This window comes from Tubulanus polymorphus, chromosome 10 (assembly GCF_964204645.1).
Source record: "Tubulanus polymorphus chromosome 10, tnTubPoly1.2, whole genome shotgun sequence".
Classification (NCBI taxonomy): Eukaryota; Metazoa; Nemertea; class Palaeonemertea; order Tubulaniformes; family Tubulanidae; genus Tubulanus; species Tubulanus polymorphus.
The window spans coordinates 842,130-869,001 of record NC_134034.1 but is presented as its reverse complement, the minus strand read 5'-3'; the positions used below and the strand labels follow the sequence as shown (position 1 = coordinate 869,001).

Below are 26,872 nucleotides of genomic sequence, written 5' to 3'. Positions count from 1 at the left end.
GCTAGAACCTTGCCATTGTAAGATACGCCGCAAAATGTTGAAATAATAAGTTTACGATTTGCCAGAACATTATTTGTGAAATTTACGACTGAATTTGCTGAAACCCAGCGCCGTGGTTTTTGAAGTGAAAACAATGTCAATTTTTTTATATCAATACTATAACTAATGAACGCTATTATATAATAAACATAGTCTGTAATCTACTTTGAAATCACGATGTTTTTCTTGCTTGTTATTTAAGGATTTCAGATTTGAAAAAAAAACAGAAAGTGATCGGTGGATCAGATCGTGACCGTAAAGTGCTGCCGCTATGTATCTCGATAGCGGTGAATATGTGAACTAACCGAGCCCACAATATTCCTACTGCGGCATTCGAGTAATAAGTAAGTTGGTTCACATATTCACTATCAACAATTTCATTGTTTGTTTCCCCCTTTAATCTCTGTAGGCCTATATAACCATCCGTTAAAATAAATTTCAACTTGAACTGGAACGACACAATGCACATACGATAGGCGGCAGCACTTGACGGTCTAAAAGATCCATTCTTCCCAGCTTACAAAATGGCGTCGACTGATAGTAATAATTTCGAAAGAGGACGCGGCGGGCCTAGAACATGGGATTTCGGGCGCGATGACCACCCCCCGTTCAGTCGGATATTCGTCGTACACGCTAAAGGAGTCACCGAAGCTGATTTTAGGGAGAGTTTTGAGAAATATGGTGAAATACAAGATGTTTGGATCGTCAAAGATCGCCGCACCGGGATGGATAAAGGTAAATTCAAATAACAAATACACCGATTTTATTACCACTATTTTTATGTCAACTTCACCTAATCTGTGAATAACTTCTTAAGTTGGGATATTTTTTCACAATTGCCGAGTGGAGGTCTTTTTGGTGTGGGGGATTGACTAACAAGCTAAAAATTGTTATTTTGGGGTTTGTAAAACAAAGAAAGAATTTCTCTCCGGGCAAAATGTTGGACTAAGAAAGAACCCTCTTGGTTGCAGTCTTAAGTTGTCTAAATGTCAAGTCGCCCAGAAGACAAACCACCTAGAATTTCATTCATACTTTAAGTCATCCCGTTTGGTAAATTGAACTAGAATTCAAATTGGGACTTAAAAATAGAGATGACTCTAATTTGACAATTCATTGAAGTAATTAAATCGGTAATGAATTGAATCAACATCTGTTAAAAGCTACGTTTAAACAAGGTTTATGAAAACTATGATTATTGAGTCTTGATCTCGGGTTCCTGCGTTATTTCAGGCGTGACCTACATAAAGTTCCGCAAAACGTCGCAGGCAGCCCTGGCTATGGAGGAGATGAACGGTAAATTCCTGAAAGACAACCCGCGACCGATCAAAGTGCTGCTAGCGAACAGTCGTCACGAGGGCTCGGGACGAGACCCGAACGAGGACGTCAAAATGTTACGCTTGTTTCTGATGGTTCCGAAACATTACACGGAGGACGACGTTCGCGAGAAATTCACGGTTTGTTAATCGGGTTTCGGTTCAACGTTTCAGCTCCATTGGGATCCTTGATTCTTCAAAATAGAAAATAGTTTTAATAATGCTTGAAACCCCTTTTAATTTGAACTAAATGCCTTTTAATTCGTTTTAAAACTCCTTTAACTAATTGTGCTAAAAACTTTGAAACTAGACCTTCACCTTGGGTTTAAATTAAACCGGGATCTATAACGATTGTTATTTATTACAGGAGTATGGTAAACTGGATTCAGTTTTAATTGTCCGCGATCGTGAAACTCGTAACAGTAAAGGATTCGCCTACGTCAAATATTTCCGCGCGCATCACGCGGCCTTGGCCTTGGAATCATGTGACCCGAGTACGTATTATTAATGTATATCCGAGATTTTCGTCGCGATTTCTGAAATAAGTTTCACTTGATATCTCGACCACCAATATCAATTTTGAGATTGATATCGCTGTTCGAGATTGATGAACTGGTATCTGTTTTGTTATTGATATCTCTGTTTTGAGATTGATATCTCGATGTTTATTAATTGTAGCGTTTAAACCGATATTTGCCGAACCGAAAGGAGTGAAGAGAGACCGCGATACTCGAGATCGTAACGATCGCGGCGGAGGTCGGGATTCCCGCGGGGAATACCCGAGCGGAGGTGGCGGCGGATACCGGGATGATTACCGCGGTGGGGGCGCCACTAGTATGGGTAGAATGAATGATGGTGAGTGTTATACAATCCATGTTTGATTTGACTGAAGTTTGCTGGAGAATATCCATGGAATGTTTACTGAATGTTCACTGGATGTCCAGGGAATGTTTACTGGATGTCCAGGGAATGTTTACTGGATGTTCAGGGAATGTTTACTGGATGTCCAGGGAATGTTTACTGGATGTCCAGGGAATGTTTACTGGATGTTCTGGGAATGTTTACTGGATGTCCAGGGAATGTTTACTGGATGTCCAGGGAATGTTTACTGAATATTTTATTTTGATTATTCATAGGTCCGATGGATATGATACAGAATTTCGGTCTAGGCGCTGGTTCGTGTCATTTGGAAGGTCTCGTCTCGGCGCTTGACGTCACCCGGCAACAGTTACAATCATTGTTTGATTTGTGTCCGGGTCTGGACTATTTCGAGTATAACAGTCGTAGAGGTGAGAGCTTACTGCGGCATCTGAGGGTTCTCTCTTCGGTTCTATGATTCAGGGTTCTAACGAGGGTTCTCTCTTCGGTTCTATGATTCAGGGTTCTAACGAGGGTTCTATGATTCAGGGTTCTAACGAGGGTTCTATGATTCAGGGTTCTAACGAGGGTTCTCCATTTGGTTCTATGATTCAGGGTTCTAACGAGGGTTCTCCATTTGGTTCTATGATTCAGGGTTCTAACGAGGGTTCTCCATTCGGTTCTATGATTCAGGGTTCTAACGAGGGTTCTCCATTCGGTTCTATGATTCAGGGTTCTAACGAGGGTTCTATGATTCAGGGTTCTAACGAGGGTTCTCCATTTGGTTCTATGATTCAGGGTTCTAACGAGGGTTCTCCGGTGTATTTTGTAGGTATTGTCTATGCTAGTTACGTGTCTCCTCAATGCGCTGCTTACGCTCTACAGAAATTAAATGGATTTGAATATCCTCCTAATTATCAGATCAGTGTTCGCTACGCTGAATCCAGCAAGTAAGTATCATGTCGATTTAACTTTCCTACTAGTGATCTCAATGAATTCAACTTAGCAGTGAGTCAAACTCGGCCTAGTGGTCAGTCTATCAGGCGGATGGTCAGTCTAGTGGTCAATCTATTTACCTGATTGTCAATCGAGTGGTCAGTCTAGTGTCCAGTCTATGTGCTTGATGGCCAGTCTATGCACCTGATGGTCAGTCTATGTACCTGATGGTCAGCCGAATGGTCAGCGTATTACAGAGATGTAATTATTTGCTGTTTTTCCAGTAGTAGCGGTGGTATGGGTGCAGGCAACAATATGGATCAGTCACAAATTCTACAAATGTTAACGCAGGTAAAAATATTGCGAAATTCCTGCGTTGTTTTCATTAGAGAAAAACTTCGGAAATTGAATTCAATTCTGTATTTGATTCGATATTTTATTTCAATAGTTGACGAACACGATGCAGACTCAAGGCGGAGGAGGTATGGGCGGAGGTGGTCTTGGCGGCGGTGGAGGCGGTAACAATGTTGCCGGTATGCTACAGAATATGACGTCGATGTTGAATCGTAGTTCCGGGGGTGGTGGTATAGGTGGCGTCGGCGGAGGCTATATGAATAGCGGCGGTATGGGCGGAACGGGCGGTAACTATAGTAACAGCTCGTCGAACGCGGAACTGTATTGCGATTTCCTACTCCCTCCGCAGCAGGTGAGGATTCAAGCGATGAACTGTAGTGATTGTTGGATCGGTTGTTGATAGTAATTCGAGCCGCATGTTTTCCTGTAATTACAGCCGAGGGCTCCGCGTGATTCACCGGTTCAGGAGAGTTTATTCGTAGTCATGTCGCCTCGTGCTGTCAACGATAAGATACTGATAGACGCATTTCAACGATTCGGGAATCTCATTGAGATTTATATGGTTCCAGGTAAGAGAGAGAGGGAGAGGGAGAGAGAGAGAGAGAGAGAGAGAGAGAGAGAGAGAGAGAGAGAGAGAGGGGGGGAGGGGGAGAGAGAGAGAGAGAGAGAGAGAGAGAGAGAGAGAGAGAGAGAGAGAGAGAGAGAGAGAGAGAGAGAGAGAGAGAGAGAGAGAGAGAGAGAGAGAGAGAGAGAGAGGGGGAGGGAGGGGGAGGGAGGGAGGGCTGAACTTTGTAATACCTACAGATTGTCTGAGGAGTAGCTTCAGTCTAGATTGTCTGAGGGTGTGGCTCCAAGCTGTAGATTGTCTGAGGGGTTGGCTCCAGGCTTCAGATTGAGGGGTTGGCTCCAAGCTTCAGATTGTCTGAGGGGTTGGCTCCAAGCTTCAGATTGTCTGGGGTTTCGGCTCCAAGCTTCAGGTAGATTGTCTGAAGGAGTGGCACCAGGCTTCAAACTATCTAAAGGAGTAGCTCCAGGCAGAATGGTGCAGTTCTGGGCCGTATATTGTCTTGAGAGGGTGGCTCCAGGCAGAATGGTGCAGTTCTGGGCTATATATTGTCTGAGAGGGTGGCTCCGGGCAGATAGGCGAGGTTCCGTATATTGAACAATGTATTTATTGTTGTAGGTAAGAACTATGGTTACGCGAGATACTCGGAGAAAGATTCGGCGATGAAAGCGATGGATTGTCTGCATCAGCGAACGATCGACGGACAATACGTGAAGGTTATAATCGCCGACCCACCTCGACGATCCGGCGCTAGCCGCGTCAACCCGCGAGAACGTTCACCGTCTCCGAAACGTGGTCGCAAATCTGAATCGTGGGATTAAATTCGAACAGGTAAGATAACTTCATCAGAGAGAGGTAACACGTCTTAATGTAACCCAGTTCAACAGTCGGGGTTCCACTGGTGCCGACTCGTCATCCCTCGGCAGGGATTCGAACCCGATGGCTACACTCAGCCACGGCACGAACCCCTGCCACGCTAGACCGGGTGCGCATGTTTACCGTGCGAAAACTTGCGGCGCCAATCAGATTGCTCGTCGTATAATCACTGAGGTAAATTTCTGTAAATTGGAAAACCCAGGCTAAGATAAAATGGGATTTCTGATAATGATGGCATCATCTAAGCGCGTGTAGCTGCTGCGACTCGGTCTGGTGTGGCAGGGTTTCGTACCGTGGTAATCTCGATGCCATCAGATTCGAATCCCTGCCGCGGAAGCTTGGTTCTATCCAGGAATTACCGATCCGTAGGTACCCTGTTGACTGATATCTGTAGAACTGGATACTTACTGTTATTTCTGTTTAGCTGGTGTCTCCAGGCTCTGAATTTAAGAGTTTGAGTCAAAAATTCACTGTAATTATTTGACGCGGGAGTCATTATAGTATGACTCCTTATAAGGTAAGGTATAACATGTGTATAATAACGAATTTTGAAGTCTAGAATTTAAAACGAGTTCAAATGAAATCAATGTCAGATCTGATGACCGGACCAGACCGGACTGGACTGGACTGGAAACAGGGGGGGAGTTGAATATGTCAATCAGGATTTGTAGCCAGTCTGACAAATTCTGAAAATTGTTGACTTTTGCCCGGTGAAATGTTTAAAACTGTTAAAAACTTGTCATTTGTTTTGAGATTTTGTTGTTCTGTCTCTTTTTATAGTTTAAAAATAAAAACAGGAAGATTCTTGACGACGACAGTCACAAAAATCACACATAAAAAAATAAAGAGAATTGACGACTTAACAAAGAGAGGAGAGAGTCTCACAAACGACTTTAACAGCAGACGACTTTAAAAATAAAACAACAGCTCACAGACGACTTATAGGAAATAGTGCTGGATTGAAGACTCGCAGAGCAGAGCCCCCTGAACTATACCTGATGACACAACAGTGACAGGAGGTGAGATATGAAACCCGATCCGACCGGACGCGGGTTTAACTACATACAGACTTAGACCGCAGTCTAAGACCAGATCTAACAACGACGCCGATATTAGTACGTATGGCAGACTTAACAAGAATCGGACTTAGTTTTATAATGTCTATGTTGTTGCTGTAGGATAGTTACGTGTACTTGGACTGGGTGTATCTATTCATAGCCTGCCATATACAAATTTATAAAGTCAAAAGACACTTTTTAGTCTTTTGAACTTTAAAATTTGTAAAAAAAAAAAAAGTGTTGGTTTTTTATGTAGATGAAATGAGTTTAGAAGTTACTGGACTAAGAGTTTAGCACGTGTTTAAGTGAGGGGGTGGGGGGGGGGTTTTGGTAAGTATGAAGAACGCTGGTTTCGATAAGCATGAACGTATCCGTCAGACTTCGATAGACTAATTAGGCTCCGTGGTAATTAGCGATATTGTCATTAAGGTAATTAGTTATGTTGTAGTACAGCGGGATTCTGGAAAAGAGTTTCTCGCAGTTTGTGACGGACATTTTCAACAATTTTGTAGAAGTTTTTGAGTCTCAATCGAGAGGTTAAATTCGGACACTCGCGGATGAGGTATTGTGAAATGGCCGCTGTGGATCGGGGTCAGGGAGGTCAGTGTCTGAGACTGTCCCATCAGTTTGATAGAGTGTAATGTATTTTGAGTTTGTAGACGGTCATCTTACAGCGACTCAATTAAGAGCTGCCTCTGTATTTTCTCGCTAAAGCACTTATTACCGATTCTGTGAGATATTCAGACGCAAGTGATGAAAATTTTTGAGGATTTAATGATGTAACTAGACCTAGACGAATTCTTAAGACCTCGTCTGATTGAGTAGCTATAACAGCTAGACTACTAACAGAACAGGACTTTAACTAAACCCTGTTTAAACAAACTAACTCCTAAAACCCAGTTCTACAGTTTTTGATTACGATTTATATAGTGAAAGCTTTGAAAATGAACTCGGTGACTTAAAACCATAAAACTGGGTCTCGATACTTAGATCTACAATAGTTCCACAGTTACCTGTTGTTGATATTTGACTCCTTAGAGGGTTTTGACATTGAAAATGAATGGTGGAGTCAAACTGTGGAACTTGATTTGAATCCACTTGTTTAAAGCGCGAAACTATCGTACCTTTGGTAACTCGACCCATTCTCTGTCTCTCTCTCTCTCTCTATCGTCACTGATGAATCTGACTGTCGATGTTAAAACTGTCTCCGGTCTGAAAACCGTTTAAACGATTATTTTAGAATCATGAACAAATAAACTATTAATGAATTGTGTTATTGATAATGACACGTCATTCATTGGTGAATCATACATAGTTAGATTCCTGGGGCTGCAGTTGCTGAAAAGTTGGTTAGAGTTAAACCAGTGGATAGTCGATATAGTGACGATTAAAAGTTCATCGTTACGACGCTATTATAATCCGCCGGTTATCTTTAACCAACATTTCAGCATCTGCGGCCATGTTGTAATATTTTAAAATCGATACCTGCTGGTATAAGACTAACTGGAATACCACAGACTGTGGTCGGTCGTTTATTCTGTAAACTATCAATGTTTTATCTCTCGTCGTTTGTAATGATTTATGAATAAATGTTGTCGCAATAAAATTCAACATCGCTTTCAACTGAACTAAAACTTGTCGTTTTTGTTCATTGTCTGTTTATCTCATGGAGGAAACAAAGGAGCTGATCACCAGGGATAGAGCTGTCAGTACTGAAGCAACTCTCCATACACCACCGACCCCATTTTGGTCAAATAGAGCAGTGACTTGAGATCATGCCTCATGTTCATCCTCTTCATCAGAGGCAGGCTATATCGACTGGTATTTTCAATACGAGTTAACCTCGGCCAATTTTAAGTTACTCCCAGTTTAGAAGGCCTGCCCCAAGACGCTTTTCTTGGTATCGTTGATTACCAGAATCGGGTCCCGTCACCATAAAACAATGATAAAACTAGTCAAATATTGTAGGATACGATATTTCTTTATTCATTTATTTACAATCGAGTGTTTTTCATACAGACGCCGAACACGATATAAACATGGTACAAAAATAACACTACTCTAGCTGTCAGCACGGGCCAATCAGCATCGATCTTACATATACCGGTACGACTGGTGGATATTAGCCAATCAGAGCGGGCCTTACATTTACAATACCCGAAACGAAGATTCAATCGAAGGTCAAGGTAAACGATTAAATGCAAAATTATCGATTAAATAAACGCTTTATATACAACACATGAATCTGTATAACAGGAACTACATCAGCATTCCCTCATATCTCTAGTCTGAGTTACTGTGGGGGTTACACAGTCCTCCCTCCCCTTTAACAACAAATAGTTCAACGAAACAATAGCTCTTGGTTAGTTAGACTACCAGACGATAATGTACCGAGTCCCGATGATGACCAGAGGCCAGTTGCACAGTCACGACTTAAGTCCAGAAGTGGTCTTAAATCTTAAGACTGGTCTTAAGTTGTTAGATTGGCTATAGAACTAAGTTGGTCTTAGACTGGTCTTAAGTCTTAGCCACGACTATGCAACTGGCCCCTGGTCGGTAGCAGAAATGAGGCCTGATGGCAAGGTCGGTACTAGACCTACTCTCAGTGTACAATATAAGAAGTAGCAGGACTGTTTTAAGTGTTTCGTATTCCGAGGGCTTGTTCCAGTTCGACTCTTCTCTGCTGAACCTGCAAAAACAATTACACCGTTCAAATTAAACGAGTTTCAAGCGACTTCAAAAACATTTTCCATTTTAAAGAATCGATAGGTCATAGGGTCCCTGAAATAACGGACCGAGTAGAAGGGTTTAGAAAGGGAGAGTAGAGAGAACACAAACCTTGCTGTAGAAATATCGGCAGACGGCTTCCTGAGCCCACGGTTGATGATAAAAGTCGGCTCTACGTTCCTCCTCCGGGTTCCCGCTAACCATCGGTCATTGTCTACAATTACAATAACAGTACCGGTTAGATTCCAATTATTGATAAAATCCGATACGATACCTTGAGATCTCGAGTTTGAGATATCAGCCAGTTATTGATAAAATCAATCGGATACGATACCTTGAGATCTCGAGTTTGAGATATCAGCCAGTTATTGATAAAATCAATCTGATACGATACCTTGAGATCTCGAGTTTGAGATATCAGCCAGTTATTGATAAAATCAATCTGATACGATACCTTGAGATCTCGAGTTTGAGATATCAGCCAGTTATTGATAAATTGTTGCGGATCTTTGACGAATCCAAGGAAGAATTCTCGATTCGTTTTTAATTGATTGATCGTTTCCACCGTTTCATGAATCTACAAAATATAATCACAAGTGTTACTGCGGCATGTGAGGTCGAGGATCAGCGAGAGAGGAGGATCCCCCAGTGAGGAGGATATACTGCGGCAAGTGAGTAGGAGGTTAAGCGAGCGAGAAGGATCCCCCAGCAAGCGAGTGAGGATATACTGCGGCATGTGAGGTCGAGGATCAGCGAGTGAGGAAGTATAAATACCTTGTTATCCAGTGTAGTGATCTCTTGTTGACTTTGCGTATTGAGTAGAAATGAATTCATCTGTTGTTTTAAAGTATCGTCGACTTCGACGTCAAATATCGTAACAAGACGTTTTCTTAGCATCCGGACCTTCAACTCTACAATAATCGGTACATCTTACAGACACTGAGGGGAGGGTTTAAATCAGAGGGATAGGGTTAAGGAGTGCAGGTTCTGAAGGGCTGATGGTTTCAGGCTACAGATTGTCTGAAGGGCTGATGGTTCCAGGATACAGATTGTTTTAAGGGCTGCAGATTGTCTGGAGGGGTACAGGCTCCAGGCTGCAGATTGTCTGAAGGGCTGCAGGTAATCTGAAGGGGTGCAGGTTACAGGCTGCAGACTGTCCCAAGAGCTGCAGGTTACAGGCTGCAGATTGTCTGAAGGGCTGCAGGTTACAGGCTGCAGATTGTCTGAATTGGTGTCAGGCTGAGAGGCATCTGGTTCTAGTTTGAGAGTGGTTCAGGAATTCACACGTCCGGGGTTGCTTCGAATACTTACGTGATAATATGATTGATAACTATCGGATCAGGAGGCATTAGGAGCGGGTGAAGCCTCTGAGGAATCTCGGCAAATTTCATTCTAGGCGTGTCAAATATCTGCAATACAACGATATCATAAACTAAATTAATTCATCCTAGAGTAGCGCCACCTGGTGGAAAAACCCCAGATTCCATACAGAACAGGGAATACTGAATTCCCTGATCTGTTGTCTGAGATTTGACGATGCCCACAGTTTATACCTGTTCTAGATATTTATCGCAGTTAATGAACTCTCTCTCGTGAGGGTCCTGTAGTTTATGCGTTTTGATATACTGCCACAGAGCGTTGATAATCACCGGCCGAGTTTGAGTGTGAACCCCGAGTAACCGCGCTAAACGTGGATCTAGTTTAAACTGCATCGGCTACAAATACAAACAAACATCGATTACTACTTCATTCAAAACCAGGTTTAACTCCAAGCCTCCTATAGTTGAACCTGATAACATTTGGGCCACCAGAATCTGTTCGTTATAACCGATAGTTCTATATACAGCGGAACCTCGTTACAACGAACTTCAGGAGACCAGAAAATCTGTTCATTATAACTGATAGTTTGTTATATCCAGGTATGAAATTATCAAAATTAGTCTGTAAGAAATTCTAGGTTTGTAATTACTGGAAACATTGCCCGAGGTTCAACTGTAGTTACACTATAACGTGGTGAGTACTACTGAATATACCTGATAGTCGAGCATAAGGAGAACGGTGCATTTAACGTTTTTATCTCCGGGACGTTTCACTTGAAATCCGTCTGTTTCTTGAGTCGTAGCCGTACGGTGCCACTATCAAAATGATTATAATGTAATCATTAAATCAGGGAGTGAGTGAGGGGAGTAAGGAGAGGGAGCAAGGGGGAGTAAGAGGGTGAGGGGAGTAAGGGGAGGGAGTGAGATGGGAAGGGGAGAGGTGAGGGGGCGGATAAGGGAAGGAGAGGAAGTGAGATGGGAGGGGGAGGTAAGAAGGGGATGGGTGAGGGGAGTAAGGAGAGGGAGTGAGATGGGAGAGGGGGAGGAAGAAGGGGATGGGTGAGGGGAGTAAGGAGAGGGAGTGAGATGGGAGAGGGGGAGTAAGAAGGGGATGGGTGAGGGGAGTAAGGAGAGGGAGTGAGATGGGAGAGGGGGAGAGGTAAGAAGGGGATGGGTGAGGGGAGTAAGAGGGGGGATGGGTGAGGGGAGTAAGGAGAGGGAGTGAGATGGGAGAGGGGGAGTAAGAAGGGGATGGGTGAGGGGAGTAAGGATAGGGAGTGAGATGGGAGAGGGGGAGAGGTAAGAAGGGGATGGGTGAGGGGAGTAAGAGGGGGGATGGGTGAGGGGAGTAAGGAGAGGGAGTGAGATGGGAGAGGGGGAGAGGTAAGAAGGGGATGGGTGAGGGGAGTAAGGAGAGGGAGTGAGATGGGAGAGGGGGAGTAAGAAGGGGATGGGTGAGGGGAGTAAGGAGAGGGAGTGAGATGGGAGGGGGAGAGGTAAGAAGGGGATGGGTGAGGGGAGTAAGGAGAGGGAGTGAGATGGGAGAGGGGGAGTAAGAAGGGGATGGGTGAGGGGAGTAAGGAGAGGGAGTGAGATGGGAGAGGGGGAGTAAGAGGGAGTGATGGGTGAGGGGAGTAAGAAGGGGATGGGTGAGGGGAGTAAGAGGGGGGATGGGAGAGGGGGAGTAAGAGGGAGAGATGGGAGGGGGGAGTAAGAGGGAGAGATGGGAGGGGGAGTAAGAGGGGGGATGGGTGAGGGGAGTAAGAGGGGGGATGGGTGAGGGGAGTAAGAGGGGATGGGTGAGGGGAGTAAGGAGAGGGAGTGAGATGGGAGAGGGGGAGTAAGAAGGGGATGGGTGAGGGGAGTAAGAGGGGGGATGGGAGAGGGGAGTAAGAGGGGGGACTGTTTCATACCTCCACTAAATGATTATCTGGTCCGTATAAATCTTTATCCAGTTCAATCACTAAACTCTTAAAAAACGACGAGAATTTCCTCTTCGGTATTTTACTCGTATCGGGACCTTCGGCTGTAAATCAATAACAATAACAACAATACTGTAGCAGTTATCTCCGCGACGACTCTTATTCTGTCGGCAACGGGACTTACGTCTTCGAGCAGACGACCTTCGACTCGTAGTTCCCACGATGCAACAGTCTCTTCTCCGTCCTGTAATAGTTGCGATAACTGAACCTCATTAGTGCGGTCATTGTTTAACGTACCCGGCTATCGGCATTGCTGCCATGGGCAACCGGACTGCTCATTATTGAACGCAACTTCATAATCTAAACGACCTTCCAAGCCGAATCAAGGTCGTTTTTTTTTTCCGAATTCAAATCAAACAGAATTGTTTTCTAAATATCATCACACGTCGATCGATATATAAATAGAATTACTTATTTTTTCGAATTGAAATTTAACATAGAATTGTTTTCCAAATAATCATAACAGGTCGATTACTATACAAACTATGTGTTACTACTACAACACTTAAAACAGCCAGGAAACCATGGCTGCGTCCTGAATTCCCCCTATGACATCATCGAATCACCTTCAAGCACCGCGAACCAGTTCTACAGTTTTATTGAGTTAGAGTTGCAGTAACTCCTCAGTGAAAGTTAGTTCATTTTCAAAAGTCAACTCGTAAATCAAATCTTAACTCGCAAAACCGCGGAACTGGGTCCGAAATCAGTTATCGACCCGGTTTAATTTGAACGCATTTTTTAGAGGATAGCTGCCGGGATTGATAGCGATATCATAGGAGTGGTTTACAGGAGGCGGCCATCTTTACCGGTGAGGGGTCGATACAAGCAAGTAATACAAGCAACTAAAGCAGTGCATCTAGATCACTAATTACTTAAGCAAATAATCAATTAATTAATCGATGAATTAATCAATCAATCAGATCTAATCAAATTAACAACTTCATCAATAAAACAATCAATGTTTTTGAAATTCTTTTTCTAAATAATCGACGATATTTTCCAATTTTGTAAAGTTGCGCTAGATTGACAGTTTAAGGGTGTAAAAAGGCGAAGCGATATATCGCGATGCTATGCGTACGACATCGAGATTTAAACGCGTAACCGTGGTAACTGCATCGCTTACCTCTGTTTCCTGTTTCGCCGGATAAAACGTGTTCGAGATGAAAATACGTAATTTACGTTTTTGCTGAAAAATACATATCGACAATAATCGGAGGAAATTTAGGCGAGGGGGGCTTCATGGTGAATTGGAGGGAAAGTTTGAGCAACGCTCACCTTCATCGGTCTCTTCAACGCCTCCTGGATGTCCAGACGTTTCCTCATTATAGTCTGATCCAATTTTCGTTCGAACGAAAGTAGATCCATGTACGCCTGCGACTCGGGGACCAAATCACGCACTTTCTGCGGAAGGATACGATCGGCAACCTTCTTTTTCTTTTTCCTAGGAAAATCGAAAATTGAAAAATTATGGATGTGGTTTGTGTAGGAGGGGGGGAGAGCGGGGATATTGCCCGGCGCGGAGAACTAACGGGAATACGTACGGAGTTGGTTTACTCATCTGAGGAGGGGGACCTCCGCCAACCCTCTTCCGATCCATAGCTGCGGCGAGTGAGGCTCGATGCTGCATCACTAGAAAAATCACGAAAACAATAAAAACAGATTTAATACAAAATTGCGACAAAAAGAACTGAGCGAAATTGTTGCAGGATTTTTCCCTGACGGGTTGCATTGGAACGAGTAGATTGTTATCAATCGAAGCAAGGTTTCGTCTTTACCTATTTTTCATCAAAGGAATCTAGGAAATCTAGCTATGAAATCTAGAACCAGTTCTACAGTTCATTGGTATAGTTTGACTTCATAGAGTTTAAGAAGTTAGTTCATTTCCAGAGCTAAATCTGAAAACCGAGTCCCAGAGAGCAAGATCGATTAATTAGATATTACTCTTTTAGCTTTGAGAGTTAAAATTAGGTCAAATTTTAACTGCGGGAACTGGATCCAGTAATTGTGGAACTGCGTATAGAACAGTGGAACTGGATCCAGAACTGTGGAACTGGATCCAGAACTGTGGAACTGAATCCAGAATAGTGGAAAAAACATGCTTTTCTAAAACAGCAATTCACAGAAATAACAGGCGGGCGGCAATAGAAACAGAAATTACAACCAAGATTCTCTTTTTAATCAACGGAATCATTCATATCATCTTGGGCGGCCATATTGGATGGATTTGTGAACGTTTGGAAAATGAAATTTTGCCTAAATCTACACGCACGCCATCCAAGATGGCCACCAAACGCGAAAAAGGCGTAATAATGAGGCTGTTTTTTTTTAAATCAACTCAGGTAGCAGCAGCAGCAGCAGCAGCAGCAGCAGCAGCACTAGCAACAAGCCATCACGGGCAAAAACTTTGGTTTCCTGAAAACTACAAAAAAAAGAAAATATGGCTCTAAAAATGAAATGTGACTAAATCTACTTTAGTTCGTTCATGCGGTGTTAGATGGCGCCTCATGCACACACACACATGGACAGACGTACCATCGTCAATGTTGTTGTCTTTTAGACATTTCTTCTCTTTAGATTTAGACGCTAAATAAAGGTAGATTTCATTAGTGAGCGGTTTCTTAAAAAAAGTTGAATACATCCCCGCCCTAGCGTCGCCCCCTACTGGTCGTGATCATGACTAATTTAACGACGTCAAGCTGGGTTCATCTTTTAGGCGTTATTCATATCTACGTTTTGGTGAATACGAAATAAGTGAAATCTACTTAAAAAGCAAAAATATAAACAATGCGTGGAAAACTAAATTAATCAACATCGAAACTACTGCTAACATTGAGAGCTTGAAAATACATTGATAAACATGACTGAATTCAAGATTGGTGAAATGAACCCAGCTTTGTGATAGAGAGGGGCGTGTCTCTGTGGGGGGGGGAGGGGGATGAGTCTCTGTGGGGGGTCAGAGGAAAGAGGGATGTGTCTGGCGGGGGGGATATAAAGCTTCAAGCATTTATTGAATACAAGTGAAGCCCTGGGTGCAGTTTCACGAAAAAGTTTAAGGCTTAAACGGTTAAGTTTGAATTGTTGTGTTCATCGAAGAAATGAAGTAACTAATGGCAATTACACCAAGAATTTGAGTTTAACTTTTTTGTGAAACAGGGCCCTGAACCCTATCACCTCTTACCACTACCACCCAGTTCCATAGACCAATGTTTACATGCTAGCATTCGCTTTATAACCCTAGCTTCTAAAACCATCACAAACGACAACACTCCCTTTCTCCAGCCGACCAACCAATCCCTCCGCACCCCATCAACTCCTTTATCCACCCTCACCAACTCCCCCTTAAGTGTTATAGTTCATCTCGATTATCTTAATGAGTGTATATATAGAGTTGTTGATTGTTTGCAGACAACTATATTGTAAATTGTGTAAAAACCTAAGTGAAACTAAAAACTGACTACAGTCACAGAGTCACACGTACTGAAATCAGATATAAATAGGAAAATAAACCATTTTACTTACAACTCGATTTCCCGGAACTCGCTGAAGCTGAACATCAAAAACACGCAACGTTACTATATGTGACACAGCTTGACAATTAGTCAGGCAGATACAACTTCTCATTAGTGACCCCCCTCCCCCCCGATCATGAGACGCCAGCAGTAGTCCCTCATGAGGTTAAGTGCGGCAGATACACTAGTAATACAGCGGAACCTCGTTACAACGAACTTCACGGGACCAGAAAATATAGGTGAATTTATCTTGTCAAATCAGATTTGATTTTCCTTATCATAATTTGCTAGTCGTGTAATCTAATCAAATAAGATTTGCACAACATGATGAATTTGATGCCTTGTTTCAAACGAGGTTCCGCTATAGTATGCTGATGCTCGTGAGATACGGGCAGTTAGCCCCATTGAATCAGGGGCTCCTCACGAGGCAAAGAAGACCACCCCCATCAGATAAACACAGTAACCTCTTTTAGCGAGAGGCCGCTCATGAGGTCAAGCTAGGCCGACATATAACCATTCTCACGATGAGATAAAGGCAGAGAATCAGAGTCCCCTCATGAGGTCTATCGAGGAAGAACCTCTCGTGAGGAAAACACTTCTTAAGGGTCAGGAATACCGTATGAATGAAATTTCGAATACTTACAGGCGTAAGGATGAGGAGGCATTTGACCCGGCGGTGGCATGCCCATTCTCGGTGGTCCGCCCATCTGGCCGGGCATCGGCCCGTAGCCCGGTCGCGGAGGACCCTACAAAATAAATAGAGCAAAGTAAGGATACCAATAATACCACAATTGAGAAGATTTTGGGTGAAACTTCGAGAACCAGATGACCAAGTGATTTAGCCTATAATGTTATTCAGAACTTTTTAAATTCAATCGAGGAGAGTGAACTATAACATTTCAATGACTGAGTCTTATAACTTCTATGAGTGGAACTGGATCAAGCAACTCACATAGACAATCTACAGAGCAGTCAAATTGTGGGCCTGAAAACTGCCAAATAAGGTCAAGAAGATGTAGAAAGCAAAAAAAGGGATTTTCTAATTTCTGTAGTGTCACACAAAAGTCGAAACCGAAAAAGTCAAATTTTCTTTGTTTATTTCGACGCCGTTTTCAGCTCGATTTCGAGGAAAACGGCGCTAAAAATGGTTTAGAATCTCGGATAGAACTGGTGGTAACATACCGGATAACCGGGTTGCTGCGGATATCCTCTCATCCCTCCTCCTGGACTCCCAAATCTCTGCATGTTGCCTGGAAAACCGGCTCCTCGCGACGCCATTATTACTCGATAATTCTCATTCAATTCAATACAATTCAGATTTATTGCGTCCGAATAACAACAAGATTACATTGGACAGACACACCCGGTTCTATTGCACTTTTGAACCATTCCTGAAAATTCATTTATTCGTATAAGGCCTTCTTAATTACTTAAAGTACGGATTTTTCAAGAAAAAAGTGTGGGGGAGGGCGCTAGGGGTGAAGCCGAAGGAAAATAGTATTAATAGGCCTTCTTTGGCGCGGAGCTTACTTTATTTTTTATTTGAGTATTTTGCACATAAAACCTCGAAAGGACTGCAGAAAAAAATTAAATTGGAGTGAAAATTGTGATGAATTTTATTCAAATGATGGGAGAAATGAAATTGGCGATCTCACTGTTTTCATTTACTGATTTGAACAATTCATTTATTTGTACATGTAGTAGTGTAATAACATATGATTCGTAGACATCGCATTCAGGCTTCAAAAAGTTCACGCAGATTCATTTCAACATTAGACGCGTAACACTTCTGTTTCCACGCTACACTGACATGACCCAGTTTTTAAAAACCCACTATAAAGAATAGAACACGTGTATGCAATTTAACGCCCTGCGGCACTGTACGGATTTCACGACTTGGCCAAAAAAGGTACTCTAGACTTTAACGCGTCCTGGAACTATGGTCGACCTTACAGCAGTAGTACGTGGGTATTCAATTTCGCTTAAATTTTATTTACGGGGGTCGGTTTTCTATCAAGTAGGCTACATACGCCTCGAGTGTATAGAGGTGTCGCCGGGTCGCGTGTTTATTCCACTGGAACAACACAAACTCGACACAAAGTCTCCTACTACGTGGCTTGACGCGGTGTAGTAGCTTGTGCGCCTCGGTGACCCTGCGAGCTATGCTGGTGGGGGGTTTAATATCTCCCGGCAGGTTCAACCATACCAGACAGGTCTAGGGGTAGAGGTCAGACGAAGATCAGTCGTTTTCAGATTTCTTCGATGGTTCAAAACAGTAACTTACAATTTAGCGTTGTCACAATTATGTCTTATTGTCATCTAGGTATAATTGTTGTCTAAGAATAAAACGGCATTCATATGATCATTAAATCCTTTGTTCGTTTGGTTAAGTTTTATCTCGATAATTTCAAAGTGGTGTTTTTCAATGGTTCATACATTACCGATACCTTACTACTTAAGGTTTGACCAGTACGTGTGTCCTCGATCTCGTGATGTCATTTTTAGCATTCTATCAGAGCTCGACTTCTAATAAACCTTTTACCAATTAAACGCGCAATAAACTCAAAACATTAAATTAAACAAATACATAGTTGATATGATAGAATGCTTGATACTTCATGAGATACACGTGTGTTCGTAACCATTCATTGGTGAATTGTCATCAAGTGTCGTTGAGTCTGATTTTTATGGATCAATAAGTTGGGATATGTTTATGAAATTAAGAGATAGTGATATATTGTTGTTGGAAAATATTGTGATAATTATGACGATAGATCATTGAAGTTGTTGCAACATTTTTCATCGGAGGATTATCGGTGAATCATGTAAAGTTTTCAGTAAACCTTTTTATATTAAGCATGATTTAAACTTTTATTCATGACAATACCAGTTTTACTCTGGTTTCATTGGCTCTGGAGTTATCTGTGTGTAACAAAAATAAATAAAGCTTGTTCTTTGTTGTTTGTTTTCATCGGTGCTAGTAACAGGGGTCCTGAGGGAGGCGATGCCCCCAAGAAATTTTAGAAAGGTGCCCTTTTTCCACTAATCTAATTATTGTCATAACTCTAGCTAGACTGCCCCTTTTTGAGTTTCTCTGCCCCCTAAGATTCAAATGCTAGGTACGGCCCTCAAATTCATTCGTGCGACTTTCTTTATTTCATTAACCGAGGGAGTGCTTTAGTTACGACCTCACTTTACAAGAATTAACAAACATATTCGAATAGGCGCCGGCTTGTTAGCCGCGAATGACGATTTCGACACCGGTATTCCGAAGTCCCGCAACCGTGATTTAGCGCCCATTCTAATACCTACCCTGGCACGCGATTATAAGTGCCTAAACCGCCAATTAGCGCGCACCTTCGTCCTGAAACGTGATATAGTGAATTGAATTGTTAGCGAACTGAACCTGTGAACTGTGAGAATATTTATTTGGAGTGTGAAGTAATAACATTCTTCAGGCTGTATTTGTGTAGACGTGATTTTACAGTCGGTCTCGATGGTTTTAACTACAGTTAGCAACAATTCATACCTTACTGAAAATAACTTTATACAGGTATAGGAACTACCCCTCCCAAAATATACCCTGGGCCCTGGCCTCCCTGCCTCTCTCTCTATCTAGTAAAACGGCTATTAAAAAAAGCCCCCTCTCCTCCACCGTCCTAAGACATCTCAGATATTAGTCTAGTACCTAGCCATCATTCCACAAACAACTGTAGGGAACCGGTAACAAGGACTGGTATTCAGACTAAGTGCCTGGGTTTTGGCGTTATTGCATTTTGAAATGATGAAAATTAACCTCATATTTGTGCACTTTTGGCCCTAGAGACTAAAATTTCTATAGAATATGGTGATATAATGATTGTATGGTTTTATAGATGATGAATGTAGGTCAACCCCCTGCAGTCGGCGGTGTAGGTCAACCACCTACGCCCGGTCCCGGTTCAGGCGTTACTCAACAACAAGTCGACAGAGATAAAATATATCAATGGATTATTGAGTTGTCGTATCAAGAAACTAGAGAGAATGCTTTACTGGAACTCAGGTAGGACCCCTTCTTTCCTGCTTCTCTAACCTAGAAGCGATATTTCAGCAACCAGAACCACAAGAAGCAGTTCGGCTACCATTGATTCTGGATTCCTCACCACTGAATCAATGTTAGCAGTTCGAAAAACCAGGCCCTGCGTTGAGGGAAGGTTAAGGATAATGATAAGGATAAGGATTTAGAGGATTAACAGATTAAGGATTTAGAGGATTAGCAGATTAAGGGTTTTAAGGATAAATGGTTTAAAATAAGCAAAATGACGATTGGCCTTAATTTTGTTTTTTCTGTTCAGTAAAAAGCGAGAAGTTGTTCCGGATTTGGCTCCGATGTTGTGGAACTCGTTCGGTACGGTTGCCGCGTTACTGCAAGAGATTATCAACATTTATCCCGCTATTAATCCACCTAATCTTACAGTAAGTGTTAATCCACTCCTAGCTGTCTGTGATCATGATTTCCCTGAGGTACAAGAGTGAAATGATTTCAATGTTATTTGTTATTTTATTCTAGGCACATCAGTCGAACAGAGTTTGTAATGCTTTAGCGTTGTTACAATGTGTCGCATCTCATCCGGAAACTAGGTCGGCGTTTCTCAGAGGTAGGTCAAGGTCCCTACGTACTACTAATGCTTCCTTAAAAACTTCTTCCGAAATGAAAATACTATCAAAGCTGCTTGAATCTCCTTTTTGTGCAAAATGGCCAAAACAGAAATAGGCAATTGGAAATGTTTGTAGTTGCACAGTGTCCTAAATCGGTAATGTTGGGACCAGGATTTTCTACCTAATTGTTAACCTACTGGTTAATTAGAAACCAAGTTTAGTTGAGGTTAGGAATTTGCTTACAAAATTACTAAAACAATGGTTTACCGAGAGATAAACAGTAGACATTCAGGAGAAGTCTATAGTAATAACACATGGTTCCTACAGCCCCTAAAATCCCTCAAATACCAAAATCCATTTTTGACAGTACAAAATCCCTCAAATTCTGAGTGATAGCCCTTGGCCCCTCAAATTCCCTTCTGACCTCACATCCAGGAATCACCAATCTGTAGGGACCCTGTGATATATGAATAACCGATCTGTAGGGACCTTGTGATATAGACCTATGAAAACCGATCTGTAGGGACCCTGTTATATCCAGGAATGACTGATCTGTAGGGACCCTGTATATCCAGGAATGACTATTCTGTAGGGACCCTGTGTATCCAGGAATCACCGATCTGTAGGGACCCTGTGATATATGAATAACCGATCTGAAGGGAAGGACCCTGTTATATCCAGGACGGACCCTGTTATATCCAGGACGGACCCTGTTATATCCAGGACGGACCCTGTTATATCCAGGACGGACCGGTCTGTAGGGAAGGACCCTGTTATATCCAGGACGGACCGATCTGAAGGGAAGGACCCTGTTATATCGAGGACGGACCCTGTTACACCCAGGACGGACCCTGATGTCTGATATTCATCGTGATGTCGATTGTTTTTATTTTCAGCTCATATCCCGTTGTTTTTGTACCCGTTTTTACACACAGTCAGTAAAACTCGACCGTTTGAATATCTGCGTTTAACGAGTCTCGGAGTCATCGGCGCTCTAGTCAAAGTAAGTATCGCCACCTGGTGGCACAGCCGTTCCGTACATCGGCCATTTTGAATTGTTACATATAACTGACTGGCTGTGTGCCGCCATCTGGTGATGGTGTTTTTAATATATTCCAGACCGATGAACAAGAAGTGATAAATTTCCTATTGACGACTGAAATCATTCCACTTTGTTTGAGGATTATGGAATCGGGTAGTGAACTGTCAAAAACGGTATGTATTTCATTCCAGGGTGAAGGGAGGAAGGGGAGAGTGAAGGGAGGAAGGGGAGGGTGAAGGGAGGAAGGGGAGGGAGCCAGTTCGCCTCTTGAACTCAATTCTAGGGTTTTGATTTCAAACATTTCTAAGTGAACTGATTCTAACTCTTGATTCTAACTCGCAAGCTGGAACTGGATCCGTTTTGGATTGTACAGGAGTTTTTTCATGAGTGTCAGGGGAGAGAAGAGACAATTATCCAGATTCTGTACGGGTTAAGGAGGGACGGTGTTGGCCCTTCCCCTCAATTCACTGTTACTTCATGATTTTGCATATTTTTCAGGTAGCGACGTTTATTCTACAGAAGATTTTACTGGATGAAACCGGTTTGTCTTATATCTGCCAAACGTACGAACGATTCTCGCATGTCGCTATGATTCTGGTCAGTATATTTAATACCCCTTTTCACTCCCTTTTACTTCCCCCTCTCTTTCACCCCCCCCCCTCCCCTCCTGACATCCTCTTCATTACCTCATCATTGTTCTTCAAAGCGCATTGTAGAATATTCGCTGCTCCTCTACTGTTCTCACTCAGCAGGGATTTGAACCTGATTGGGCGTCTAGACCCTGCCACACTAGCTTAAGCAATGCCATCGGGTTCGAACCCTGCCTCTTCGAAAGCCACAATGCTTTATACTAAAAAAGTGAAGACAACATTTCAGAAATCCCAGCACATAGAGGAAATTGCTCTCAAATCCCTCTGTACCATGCTTCATTACACTGAAAATGATTGTTTTTTTTTTTTCAGGGTAAAATGGTGCTCCATTTAGCTAAAGATCAATCGGCTCGATTATTAAAACATGTCGTTCGATGTTACCTGAGACTGTCCGATAATCCTCGGTAAGTTAGTGTCCGATACGTCTAATAGATGGCATATGTGTGAAGTGATTTGAGATATCCAATCTATAACCTATATGTAGAAATATACAGAAATGAAAATATCATTTCGCATTTCGAAAAAGCATTTCGGACTATAGATATCTAGTTCATGGTTTATCTTATAGATGGCGTATGTTGTGTTGTTGTTTTCAGGGCTCGCGAGGCGCTGCGTCAGTGTTTACCGGACCAGTTAAAGGACGTGACCTTCGCGAACTGTTTGAAGGACGATAATTCGACGAAACGCTGGCTCGCTCAATTACTGAAGAATCTCGAGACTCCAGACCCGCGCGGGATACCCATGCCTCCTCACGGAGAGATGCTTAAGTGAATAACAGAAATAAGTTTGTACGGTACAGTGGACTGTGGGCTTGTCTCTGATCTACAGTAGAACTGAGCTTTCCTCTGGTCTACAGTAGACTGTGGGGTTGTCTCTGGTCTACTGTAGACTGTCCAATCCTATCTGATCTACAGTAGACTGTGGGCTGTGTCTCTGGTCTACTGTAGACTGTGGGCTGTGTCTCTGATCTACAGTAGACTGTGGGCTGTGTCTCTGGTCTACTGTAGACTGTGGGCTGTGTCTCTGATCTACAGTAGACTGTGGGCTGTGTCTCTGGTCTACTGTAGACTGTGGGCTGTGTCTCTGGTCTACTGTAGACTGTTCACTCTTGACTCTGATCTACAGTAGACTGTGGGCTGTGTCTCTAGTCTACTGTAGACTGTCCACTCTTGACTCGGTCTACAGTAGACTGCCCATTCTTATCGAAGCATTTGATAATTAGAGGTAGTCTACTCCATGGCAAATGCACAGTCCATTTTATCTAGAGATATATATCACGATTCAGATCTCCCTGTATCTTAAGGATTTGCATCATGCGGGCTTTGATTATTTATGACAAATTTAAAGTTATAAGAAATTAAAACATCATATTGAAAACTTGTATAACGGTTTAGAATTCAATTTAAAAGTGTAATATAAACTTGTAAACTTGTGTAAAAATGTAACATTTCTTGTCGCAATAAAGATTTTGTATTAAATATTTAAGTTTGTCTGTGGAGGAGGCTCTTTCTATAAGTGAGGAAATTCATTGCACAAGATGTTGTTTCGGTTAACTTATTACTTCTTACCAAGATAACAACAATTTCACGGAAAATGAAATTGCTTGTTATGTGTCATGATGCCATATCGGGCGTCTCCAGGCAAAATTTCTGCTTAAAGAAACCCCAACGCTGGTAGGACATGAACCTGCGACCTCAAGCACGCCAGGCCGAGCATTCAAACCATTAGACCATAGATCTAATGGTAAGCAGTCGGGTGTAAACTTATTTCGACGTTTCGATAGGTTTCTCCTAGAAAGTGTACTGTAAGAACTTTCCCTGCTGGTAATTTCAAATATTAGATAAAGCAAATATAATTCTAATCTCGTATGCGGACTGCCTATCTGATGCGGGTGGAAAAAAATGTCCTGAAAAAAATTGCCATTGTATTTTTTTCAGGGCACGGGAAAATTGCGACATATCTGATCCGCGTCTGAGGCCGGAATCGAAGCCTTTTAGTATGACCCGTTTCCGCGTCCGAATCCGACACCCGCTAGTTCACTCGTACAATACGCCGATTAGTGTAAACCGATCATTTCCGGGTTTGGTTCATTTCGAGCGATTTCTGCTAAAAATAATATGTGGAATAATGGGAAATAATGATGAATTCACGGTGGACTTTAAACAGGTGAAAGCAGGCAATATGACACCAGGATAAACACTTCTAGATTACAATGATAAGTTACCGTTGTTAATGCGTTAAAGTGTTATTCGAAAAAAAAGTTTCTTTTTGAAAGTTTTTGTATTGTTTTTCTCAGACTCAGTCTATCCACTGACTGACGGAAAGGGCGGCTACCCCTACTGAAACTCGGGGGGTCAATTTGTGTAAATTCATTCATTTCGAGAAACGTAGTAGGTAGGATTAGCTTAACTACCAAAGAAAGGATTACAAAGAATTTCTCTTTATTTCGTTCCGTGGATATCCTCAATTTGTTAAGGAACTCTGGATAGAATTTTCCGTGTGTTCGATGCCTCATTGTTTGGATTTAAAGACGTCGTGTCCTGGGATTCAGATGAATGTTTGTCGTCGTAACGCGCCATCGTGTAGGTCACGTGATCAGTAGAGGAGTGTATTATGGGTAATGCGGGAAGCGTAAATTCGGATTATAATCGAAATCATTCTTCAACGCCCGCGATGCCAGTTCAGAGGACGCCGATGCCGGATGGCTCCGAGTTGGAGCGAAGGTTCACTAAAGTTCTTGTAAGTATCAATTTAACTATTTTACCCACTTCTGCACCTGATCCAGTTCCACAGTTCAGGATCCAGTTCCACAGTTCAGGATCCAGTTCAACAGTTCATGACATGGAAATGGTTCTGGATATGGTTCCACAGTTCTTGACCCAGTTCAGCACCCAGTTCCACAGTTCATTGGGACAAGAAATCAATTTGATGATGTCATAGGGGGATTTATGTAGGTAGACATCTTTTCTAGAAGTGTATATAGACCAAATCACTAGCAGTGACAATTTGATGATGTCATAGGGGGATTTATGGAGGCAGACACCTTTCCTAAAGGTGTCTATAGATCAAATCACTAGTAAAAAATTTGATGATGTCATAGGGGGATAAAGGCAAACATCTTTTCTAGACAGGCCTAGTCGCTGCCTTAAATGTGATGACGTCATAGGTCAAGAGGTATTTTTGAAGGCAGCCCTGGCATGCAGGGTCTATCCACAGCTGTCTATACCAGGGTGGAATCGGGTATTATTTTTTGGTTTTGAATGTTTTCCGATGACATCTGTAATATTGAACCCTCATTCTGTGAACAGCTGTATGGAAACATTTACATCTCGTATGCATGTATAGACCTACGCGTACAATACTACCAGTACACGCCTTCTACCCTATACCCCCAACAGATTCACTCTTCATCCATTCTTACTAACCAGGGCCCAGTTTCACCAAAAAAACGATTAAGGCCTAAATCGATTTAAAATAAACTGAATTAATGAAGAAATTAAATCGATTTAAGAGTTAAACATTTTTGTGAAACTGGGCCCAGTATTTTGGTATTCCTATTGTTGAGGCTTCAACGGAAATTTGTCAATTTGTTTGAAAACCGTTCCCAGCTTCCTAGACTGCAAACACAAAACCACAAAAAACAATGACTGTATTTAACTGGCATTCTAGGGGGTGTTTATATGGTAGAGGTGGGTGACAGTTTGTTCTGTGGTTTTTCAGTGTCATTCCTATTTCATGATTCATCAGTCTCTTGTTTTTGATGAATATAAAATATAGGCATTTATTACAATTATCGGGAAGCCTCTATTTGTAACTGTACAGAGACCAACGTGACAGTTTGTCTGGCCTAACAATGAAACAGTTATATATCCAATAGGTCATATTGAAAAACAATTGTTGAAGATATTTTATTCAGGATTCCTTTCAAAATATTAGTAATTCTCGTGATAAGAATAAAATGAGTCTGAAATGTTTCCTCAATAGCTAGTAGCTTATTTGATATTTTAACTAGGCCTAATAGTCATCTTCAGGAATACAGAAGATGACTATTAGGATAAAGTTGAACGACTATATTGCGGATCAGTATTCTCAAGTCTAGATGTTGAATAAACTACACTAGCTCAATGGATACTGTATTCCTGAAGGTGACTATTAGGATATAGTTGATACGTCGAAATAGCCACACCCGGTGAAGGAAACATTTCAGACCTATTTGATTTTGAATGTAGGAGTTTATGTATTATCTTTACAACATCAATGGTTTTTGTTGTTTAAGTCATGGAATCATGGAACCTGTCTGGAGGGAGGGGGGCTTGTAGCTATTATCACAGGTTTTCCAAACAGGTTTTTTCGCTGATGCTTCGTGGTAAACTACATCAGGACACCAGCAGTCAGTCAGTCAGTCGGTCCTGGTGCACCTACGATACTGTGAAACCTGACTAAACAATTAATCCTGAATTATCATGATCTGCTGTTGATATATCGAAATCTAAATGAGTCATATTGAATTCAGTGCTGTTTAAATCATTTGTGATAACAACAGTGTATTACTCACCAAACCTGTTACGCTTAATACTGGGTTTAAATTCACCCTTCAGTCCAGTTCCACAGTGTTACAGTGTGGGATTACTTTGGCCAGAGAGGTCACCTCCCTGCTTTGACTCTGAATCCAGTTCCACAGTCTTGCGGGTTTGATTTGACTCTGAACCCAGTTCCACAGTTGTGTGGGTTTGATTTGGCTCTGAATCCAGTTCCACAGTTGTGTGTGTTTAATTTGACTCTGAACATGGTAGTATTGGTGTCTGGTACAGTGGTTCTGGTGTGGTACAGTGGTTCTGGTGTGGTACAGTGGTTCTGGTGAGGTACAGTGGTTCTGGTGAGGTACAGTGGTTCTGGTGAGGTACAGTGGTTCTGGTCCGGTATAGTGGTTCTGCTGGTGTGGTACAGTGGTTCTGGTGAGGTACAGGGGTTCTGGTGTGGTACAGTGGTTCTGGTGAGGTACAGTG

General features: G+C 42.3%; 3 protein-coding genes and 1 pseudogene across 14 annotated transcripts in view; 3 read left to right on the top strand and 1 right to left on the bottom strand.

Moving 5' to 3' along the window:
- The first annotated feature begins 552 nt into the window (after positions 1 to 552).
- On the top strand, positions 553 to 7,621 carry LOC141911787 (RNA-binding protein 45-like). 2 transcript variants are annotated; one of them, XM_074802837.1, is made up of 11 exons: positions 553 to 774; positions 1,270 to 1,493; positions 1,720 to 1,846; positions 2,031 to 2,207; positions 2,489 to 2,641; positions 3,043 to 3,160; positions 3,434 to 3,497; positions 3,595 to 3,852; positions 3,937 to 4,069; positions 4,684 to 4,896; positions 5,722 to 7,621. In XM_074802837.1, the coding sequence occupies exons 1-10, from the start codon at positions 564 to 566 to the stop codon at positions 4,884 to 4,886; spliced, it is 1,668 nt and encodes a 555-aa protein (XP_074658938.1). In that variant the 5' UTR covers positions 553 to 563; the 3' UTR covers positions 4,887 to 4,896; positions 5,722 to 7,621. The 2 variants fall into 2 exon arrangements, with proteins under 2 accessions (XP_074658938.1, XP_074658937.1); XM_074802836.1 differs by having other exon boundaries at positions 3,431 to 3,497.
- A 348-nt stretch (positions 7,622 to 7,969) lies between these two features.
- On the bottom strand, positions 7,970 to 16,847 carry LOC141911788 (SWI/SNF-related matrix-associated actin-dependent regulator of chromatin subfamily D member 1-like; annotated as a pseudogene).
- Positions 16,848 to 18,915: 2,068 nt separating this feature from the next.
- On the top strand, positions 18,916 to 23,287 carry LOC141911794 (CCR4-NOT transcription complex subunit 9-like). The gene is made up of 9 exons (XM_074802847.1): positions 18,916 to 19,089; positions 19,412 to 19,578; positions 19,871 to 19,991; positions 20,086 to 20,173; positions 21,071 to 21,177; positions 21,294 to 21,389; positions 21,715 to 21,813; positions 22,179 to 22,270; positions 22,463 to 23,287. The coding sequence occupies exons 1-9, from the start codon at positions 19,033 to 19,035 to the stop codon at positions 22,635 to 22,637; spliced, it is 1,002 nt and encodes a 333-aa protein (XP_074658948.1). The 5' UTR covers positions 18,916 to 19,032; the 3' UTR covers positions 22,638 to 23,287.
- Positions 23,288 to 23,923: 636 nt separating this feature from the next.
- LOC141911781 (formin-like protein) overlaps positions 23,924 to 26,872 on the top strand; it is a 33,308-nt gene continuing 30,359 nt past the window's right edge. For all 11 annotated transcript variants that reach the window (XM_074802832.1, XM_074802831.1, XM_074802829.1 and 8 more), the window contains exon 1: positions 23,924 to 24,605. In XM_074802832.1, coding sequence (XP_074658933.1) covers positions 24,480 to 24,605 — 126 coding nt within the window. In that variant the 5' untranslated portion in view covers positions 23,924 to 24,479. The remainder of the gene's footprint in view (positions 24,606 to 26,872) is intronic.

Excerpts from the sequence above, each read along its gene's own strand:
- LOC141911787 (XM_074802836.1), top strand. The coding sequence starts at position 564 with ATGGCGTCGACTGATAGTAATAATTTCGAAAGAGGACGCGGCGGGCCT. Across the intron at positions 1,847-2,030 it reads CTTGGAATCATGTGACCCGA|CGTTTAAACCGATATTTGCC; the intron begins GTACGTATTATT and ends TATTAATTGTAG. Across the intron at positions 2,642-3,042 it reads CGAGTATAACAGTCGTAGAG|GTATTGTCTATGCTAGTTAC; the intron begins GTGAGAGCTTAC and ends TGTATTTTGTAG.
- LOC141911794 (XM_074802847.1), top strand. The coding sequence starts at position 19,033 with ATGGTTTTAACTACAGTTAGCAACAATTCATACCTTACTGAAAATAAC. Across the intron at positions 19,090-19,411 it reads CTGAAAATAACTTTATACAG|ATGATGAATGTAGGTCAACC; the intron begins GTATAGGAACTA and ends ATGGTTTTATAG. Across the intron at positions 20,174-21,070 it reads TAGGTCGGCGTTTCTCAGAG|CTCATATCCCGTTGTTTTTG; the intron begins GTAGGTCAAGGT and ends TTTTATTTTCAG.